Source organism: Lithobates pipiens, unplaced genomic scaffold, assembly GCF_037356315.1.
Source record: "Lithobates pipiens isolate NorthernLeopardFrog02 unplaced genomic scaffold, aLitPip1_a1.2 Scaffold_18, whole genome shotgun sequence".
Lineage (NCBI taxonomy): Eukaryota > Metazoa > Chordata > Amphibia > Anura > Ranidae > Lithobates > Lithobates pipiens.
The window spans coordinates 443,174,084-443,182,487 of NW_027507758.1; the positions used below are offsets into that span (position 1 = coordinate 443,174,084).

At 42.9% G+C, this 8,404-nt stretch overlaps 1 protein-coding gene across 1 annotated transcript in view; it reads right to left on the minus strand.

Moving 5' to 3' along the window:
• Positions 1–7,899, minus strand: part of SELENOT (selenoprotein T) — a 28,451-nt gene extending 20,552 nt beyond the window's left edge. Inside the window, exon 1 of the mRNA XM_077488182.1 lies at positions 7,706–7,899. Coding sequence (XP_077344308.1) covers positions 7,706–7,854 — 149 coding nt within the window. The 5' untranslated portion in view covers positions 7,855–7,899. The remainder of the gene's footprint in view (positions 1–7,705) is intronic.
• Between the last annotated feature and the right edge of the window lie 505 nt (positions 7,900–8,404).

Here is an 8,404-nt window from a genome sequence, read left to right on the forward strand (position 1 = left end):
TAGGTCCGAATAGATTTATGATTATATCAGGAAGGCCGATTAGGTATTATATTACTGAGACTTGACTTTGTTATTAAATGTTTTACTATATGGTATTAAATAGGAAGTAAACCCTGATGAGTTTACTTCCCCTTTCATTCCCTGCAAAGGCAAATCATAATGGACTACTATGCATCGCATAGTAGCCCATTATGTGTCACTTACCTGACACAGGAGCCAGCGATGTCACCGATGTCCCCTGTAGTCCGCCGCATCCATCTTCTCGTGGGTCTTGCAGCTCCACTGCTGTCATTCGGCGAAGCCACGATGATGTCACTCCCACGCATGCGCACGGGAGCAGAGACACGCAGCATTTTCGTCATCGAGGATGCCACGCTCAGTGCGCCCTAGACAGCGGTGCCCGTCTTCGGTCAAATTTGTCCTAAACCATATAGGTTTGGGAGATATTTCTTGGACCTACAGTTAAGCTTTAATCTAGGCTTACCTGTAGGTCAAAGTGGTTTGTAAGGGTTTACAACCACTTTAAATATGGGAAGTTTGGATGACCAGTGCAACTTTTCAAACATTAGCTTAATATGGAACTGGGGGGCTTTTTGGCCTTGATCCCCTATATTTTAGCTCAGTGTATTCATGTGCGGTTTGCCGTGGTGTTCCCTGGATGCATTTTGGATCGGGGTTCACTTTCGAGTTATTTTTTTTGGGGGCCCCCCGGCATGGACAATATCTGGCTGCAGTTGGTTTTTATTAGCCCCTGCAGTATCAAGGTGGTGGTGTTGCAGTGGTAGGAGAGACAGGAATCCCATTATGAGATTCATCTCTATATCAGACCTATTATATAGGGGCTGGCACAATTTGCCCAGCCCTGCGATGTCTGTGGTGGTGTGTTGCTGCCCAGGCTATGGTTTGGTCGTATCAAATTTTTAAATATATATTATATGCTCGTGCGCATGAGCACACTTTTGGCTTTTGATATTCACTGATGTTCCCATGATGCATGTGTGGGATAGGATGGTACCATTGCTTTAGCATATGGGGGATTTCCCATTTAACATATGCTAATGCTCCACTTGCTTACACAGGATGTTATGGCCCTCACAGCCGATTATGGTCAGCTGCTTTATGCTGTCATGTGGTGCGAATCGTCAGCCCTACTTAAGGCTTAGATGCAGGAAGTGTTTGTGGCGGCATGCTGATCCAAGCACACGTAGGAGCAGGTCAGTATATACACTGGGACTTTCATTGTGGACATAATCATGGCTACCATAATGGTTTAGCTTAATAGGGGAGTAATGTGTGTTACTTTGCTCTGCAGAGTTCTATCTCTAGTCATCGCTAGCACTGACGATTCCAAATGCCTGCTAATGCAAATCATTGGATGCCATTTTATGCCAGTCTATTGGCAAGTTTCGAATGCAGTGATGTTTGCTTTTGTTAAAGTCTGCAATGAGTGGACTATTAATTAATGGTAACTGTTATATTACCTGGTCCATGTAGGTCTTAGGTGATCTTTTGTATACTACTGGGAAGTTCCTACATAATCCAACCGATTACTGACTTTTGTCCAGAATCATTCTTTTTAGGTATTTGACCTTTTGCCATTTGTTTTCTGCCTTATTACACGATAGGTTATTTTAAGTATTAATCAGTAGCTTGTATATTTATATTGCACAATAGGAGCCAATAGGAGGGTTGCTCTACATACTTTTTATAACTGATCCTGGTGCAGTTATTCTGTGGACTTTTTTTTGGCTTTGTGAGCACTATGTCAAGATGTCTGATATCTCACACACACACACACACACACACACACACACACACACACACACACACACACACACACACTATACCGTATATGTGGGGGCTTATTTTCATTTTGTCCTCCTCCTAGAATGGGGCATCAGATGTTATTGATTGTCTTGATCTAGGGAGTGTCTCACTGATCTGGCTGCCTCCGGGCAGCACACGGCATGCCACACATGGGAGTGTACCCTCTGCTATGCGAATGGCACACTCTATATCCACTGTCCCCATACTATTTATGGGGTTTATATTGATATGATTTATCTGCATTGGCTATCCGTCCGATGAAGTTTTGATACTTTTTTCTTTCCCATACAGAATCCCTTTGTCAATGGAAATAGGTCCTGAAGAAGCAATAGCGAAAACATTGACCTTTGACTCATTAGTAACATGGAAACTACTATTTTCATATAGACTTGTGGTTATACCAATGAGAGCTCTATTTTCTCTTGTTTTTACTCTGTATATATATTTTTATTCATTTTGTAACCTTAAACAACTATTTTTGTAAAACGATATATTGTTCTTTTCTGGTACCGCTAAAGTCTGCTCAAATGTCAAAAACTATTTTCTAACAGTTTTCATTGGATGCGGTCCCCCCTTAGCGATTTATTTTTAAACAAAAAAATATAGCAAGTAAATTGGAAAATAAAAAAAAAAATTTGAAAAACATTCCAGGCAAATCTTTCAAAAGCAGCATACCAAGATGATGTAAAAAAAAAAGAAAATCCTTCAGTTAAAATATATATATACATATACACACACACGTACACATAGATAAAAGACAAAGTTCAATATTTAGGCATTGTTGGCAATGAAGGAGTGCTTTAGCAGTGTTACATATTTATATTGCTCCTATTTGTTCTCTTGTGGATTCTTCCAGAGAAATATTTTTGTTCCTGTAACAGAAGCTTAGCAACCATATTGGAGACAAGTTTACAAAACAGCACCAGTGATTGCATCAATCAGTATTTTGCCATCATGATCCATAAATAGATTGTATGGAAAAAAAAAAAAAAATATATAGGATTTTGAAAATACACATGCAATTTTAAAATAAAGATGGCTATAGAAATTCAGGCATTTATAAAGAGAACCTTGGTTTTTCACTTTCAGAGTAAAGTAACAGAATCCAAAAACACCCCTACAAGCCACATATTTTGATCCTGCCTATGTCACCTGCAAAATCAAGGTAAAATGCCTTTTGCAATTTCCAATTATGTCTGGTTAGACTTCACTTAGGAGGTGGTCAGGGCTGAGCACAGCACACACTAAGAAAAGTGGACCAACAATCATCCGTTTTTCCTTGATGTTTCACAGCAGGTCAAACTCAAGGAGGTACTAATTGTACAAAATTTCACAATCTATAGACTTTTTGTTGTTTACGACCATGCGTAGGCTTATCGTATATGAAAACAAAAAACGGTAGCTCTGTTCATGCAAGAGAGAAATTTTGAAATTTGCCCCTTCGAAAATTCAGTGAGTACTTAAGAAAAAAAAAAAAAGAAAATGATCGTGCCTCATACAGAATTTTTCTTGACTTTCTTATAGTGTGTACCCCTACCCCACTTTAAACCTGATTTTTGTCTTCCCCATGCAGCCACTAAGGCTGGCCATACATTATACAATGTCTTGTACAATTTTCCTTTAGATTTACCAAAACCATATAATGTGAGGTCCAACCTTAAAAACTTTCCATTTGTATGCCATCAGGCAGGCCCTTACAATACGTAGATGAAGGTAAATCTAAAAGAAATTGAACAAGAACATTGTATAATGTACGACCAGCTTTACAGAGTAGATGCACTAATCTCCTGCTGCTGCTTTTGTATTCTGACAGTGTAGCTGTTAAAATACCGAGATTGTATCTGATTGGATGCACGTTTGACAACTGATAACCAGCTTCTTTTGATTTTTTCAATCGAAGGATGTCAGGCAGAAGCAGGAAGACAACCACCCAGAAAATGAATTGTGACCAGTTATTTGGGAACCAGCAAAATGTGTATAGTCTATGACCATCTTTAGGACTCTAACCCACATGGCATTACTCTGCCTAGGGGACTGCCCACCTAGGCACCCAGTGTTGCATTGTGGTAGAAGAGAGATAGCACTACACGCTCCCCCAAATCCAGAATCAGTGTACTGTTTCTCCTCTTGTCCAAACATTCACTAAACAAGAATAAGTCAAGTTTTGCAACTAGCCATGTTGATATACATGCAATGTATATACAGATGGAGAGATTAGTCTGTTTATGTAAATATTGTGTTCTCAGCTGTCCTAGACAGGACAAATGACTACCAGCAAATTGTTATTATTTCTATATATCTCTATGAACCCAGAGAGATCTCATGAAACATAATGAACTGGTTTTACAAATGTCTGAAAAATGTAGATGGCTAATAAAGTGGGCCTATACTCGCATATTAGCAGCCCTATAGGATTGGATAAGGGGGGAGATGAAGGGTTGATACACCTTTTCAGGATTCCTCCAATGCTGTGACCAACAACTAGGGCTGAGTAATTCCTCACCCCCCCCCCCCCCCCCCCAAAGAAAAAAAAGCTGCTATTTTTTTTTTATTAAAACTTGATTTACAATTCAAATTTATTTTATTATATGGTATATCATCATCTTAGTATACTATAGTGATAGCGGGGAAATAGACGGCACGCTGGACAAAGAGTACAGGATGCTTTGTAGAACATTGGCTATAGAACAATGCAAGCTTGCCTTTTTTACTGACATTTTGGAAGAAAGTTGGTATTTAAGTAATTGAGAAATCATTTATTTACTAAATTGTTCACAGCCTAGAAGATTCATTGACATTCCTTTGTGCACAATTCTTATTAATAATCCAAATGCAAGCCATTTAACTGCTAGGAACTGATAACATAAATCACGGCTGCGGCAGGATTATTAAGGTGAGGCCGCGGCTGCGGCCTAGTCCGCGACGGCTGGGGTCGCGGGTGGCTGACTGTTCAACTTCTCCTCTGCACACGGTCACACACACCAGAGAGGCTAGGGGACACAGAAGGGTCGTGTGTGAGGGCAATAATAGGAGGATTGTGCGGGTGGGGAGCCTCAGACACAGTGTACATGTCTGCTCCCAGTGTCAAGTGCCATTCCGGACACGCCCCCTGCTACAGAAACTCAAAGGAAAAAAAAAAAAGTTTGCATTTGCAATTCGATTCAAGATTAAAATCGATTTTTTCCCCAGCCCTACCAACAACCAATGATCAGCCAACATCAACTCATGATTTGTCCATGTTCAACAGATGTCATCTGAACATAGACCCACACATCTGTTCATGAGATCATCAATGGGAGATGAAAAAATACCTTCATGAAGTGCAAGTGTTCCAGGCCTTTTATCACACTTCTCTATTCCAGCAAGGGTGTTAAAAAGAAACCTGTTTCATTTATTTTAATGTAAGCTCTCTCATTGTGTTAATAGGATTTCCATTGCTCTGTCCACTGCCCTGAAATGAATACTGCTCTTATTTTTGGGATAAGTGATTGTACGAGACATAAAAGTACCTGTTTTAAGGAGATTTACTTATTGTCCTATACACTAGACTAGAGTTAGGGGCTTTTGTGCCATCTGTATTAACATATTAAAAGACTTGTACACTTAGTAATTACTCATCACTGGAGCGGCCATATTTGGTTGCTTCCTGCTGATACTCCCATCATGCCGCTAGTCTCTCAGACTGCCTGTATCTAAACATCACTAATTATATTGGACACTAATAATGCTCCTGCTAGCTGGAGGTCATCATCTAACCCTAAGACCCCTTTCACACAGGCTTTCTGATCAGGTCCACCTGAAAAAAACTGACAGGTGGACCTGATCGGAGCCTCCATTCACTTCTATGGAGTGGCGGATGTCAGCGGCGACATGTCCGTTGACACCCACTGCTATCCTGTCTGAAGTCCAGACGGATGGTGAACCTATTTTACAACCATCTGGAAGATTGGACAAAAATGCACAGGCCATCTGTTTTCATCCAGTGGGGATCAGCGGAGCAATGCCCAGCTAAGCAAAGCCCATGTGAAAGGACCGAAGGGGGTTTTCATTTACACTTTATATTTCTCTCACAAAGTCCTGCAGGCTGGATAAGAGAAATCAGTCTTCACAACCCCTCCCCAAATCAATGCTAAGGCAGGCCATACATTATGCAATTTTATTTCCTTCAAAACACAGGTTGAAGGAAATAAATTGCTTGATCACAATTGGTGCTGATGGAGGAATCCCTCCCGCAGTGCTATTGTGTTCAGCCAGCAGGGAGCCTTCCCCACTGGTGGAATACAATGATCACTGCTGGCGGCTATAGCTGCTGGCAGGGATCATATGAGGGGGAAAAAAAAAATTCTGGTTGTACTGAAGTCAAATGATGGATAGACTTCAGACAAACCGCCTGCCCATATAGATGGATCAAAAATTGGCAGGTTGCTGCTGAACTGGCCAAATTTCAATCGGTCTATGGCTGGCTTAAATAGTGTGGATGGAAGAATCTTCTAGGTGTTTAGAACAGAAGTGGGATCTGGTACCTGTCCAAGCTAGGTGCCCCCCTTCCCCACAAAAAAAGAATATCCAAATGTGGCAGAGGAGGGTGACAGGAGGAACAACAGAACTTCCCCTTTTGGGCAAAGTTTAGTTTTAAGTTAAAGCAGAGCTCTCCCCAAAATGAAACTTCCGCTTTAAGTGTTGGTGACCGCCCAGAAAAGCCACAATTGGCATGTCTTTTTTTTGGGGGGGGGGGGCCGGTACCCTATTTTTAGGGGCACCTGGTTCCCACTTCCTGCCGGGGCTCCGCAAGGAAGCTCACCTCTTCCCCCATCCCTGCAATCTTCTGGGACACGTCACAGGTCCCAGAAGATTGGCCAGCCATTCAAGCGCAGCTCCTGCAGTGCACTCCCAGCTGTAAAGCCAGGTGCCCACGTTTAGAATGCCGGCAGCTCAGAGGAGGGGGGAGATGAATGGGGCTTCCTGCGCCTGTAACGCTGGACCGTGGGACAGGTGAGCGTCCGGTTATTAAAAGTCAGCAGTTACACTTTTTGTAGCTGCTGACTTTTAAATGGGTGAAACTCCACTTTAACATTTCAGTATGGATCTGCTTTGAGAACAGATAAAACATTTAAAGGACAACTACAATTACACAAAATGACCACCGACCCACCCCTGCCCCCTAAAATGCTTACTTATCCTGATGGTGGTGGCCCCCTATGTCAATATCTTCTTCACTAACTCCCCATAGACTTGAAGACGAGGGCATATTTGTAGAGCAGGGATGCTGGGAGTACAGATCCATTCAACTATATAAAGAGGACCAGCCCAGGCGGTGTCAGAGATTTGGGGATGTAAAGAGGGGGAGAGGACTGTCATGGTGGAAAGGTTTGTATCTCTGGAGGTAAGGGGCGCACCCCCCCCCCCCCCCACCCAAAGTTTGGCTGCCATTTAAATCTGACAACAGTTTACGTTATGACAAACTCACATCTGTGAGCTTTCTACAACCTGAACACAATCTGTGGTCATCAGAACTAATAGGGCGCATTGTTAGAAGCCAACCAGCTCTTGGTGACATTAGATAAGAAGGTGGCGGGGGAGGACCCCATGAAGAGGACCCCATGAAGAGGACCCCACTAGACAAAGCTGGGTTCCCTGGGCAGCCAATTGCCTTTTTCTAAGACAACACACTGGAGATGGAGGAAAAAGCAAAGGGGAAGTTAGGTTCCTCTTTACCTCCCATCACCCTCATCCATGAGGCAGGGGGATGGGCACAAAGGCCCATTCTTCCCCTCCCCCATTACTATACAAGGAGGAAGCTCCCAGCCGCCTTCATTACTCAGCACCAGGCTGTCATAATGGCGGAGAGGTATTAGAGGGCCTGGCGTCCAGCACTCACCAGATTTGGAACTTGAGGAGCGGGCCGGCCGTGTATTGCATCCTCAGCTTCTTGCTCGATACGCCGTTACCGTCCGCCGAGGCCCCGCTCAGTACGCCGGCCAGTACCCCGCTTACCAGCAACAACCACGGTACACATCTCACCGACATCCTGACCTCAACTGCTACTACAAGCGCAGGGTACAGCCCTTCGTGACGTCAGCGCGTACACCGCACAGTGAGTCACGTGTGGGGAGGGGGCGGTACTAGCGGCGTGTTTCGGCCATGATAACTGTGGGAATATAGTGTGTCCTAAGAGTAGAAAATGACATTTCGTTATTCGTTCGGAATTAGTAGCAGCAGGGTTTATGTCTTAAAAGCCAAGTTCAACTTGAAAGCTTCAGTAACAATATAAAGCATTTTTTAAAACAAGCTGGGTAACATCTATTCATAGCAGGACCAAGTGCAATCTATTTAAAGAACCAGCAAGGTACAGCCCCCAACTGTCCCTGATTACCAGTGAGGGACATTGCTCCAAATCAGGGGTGTCTGTGTCCTTCTGTCCTCCTCATGTGTCCCTCATTTTGGTCTGCTCTATATAGATGTATATAAAATGCACATTTTATCTATCATAAAGTGTTTCCAGCACTAAACCTTTCATCCGATTTCTAAATCGCTGCATTTGTAAATTCCAAACGCCAATATAAAGGAATAGTAGTGG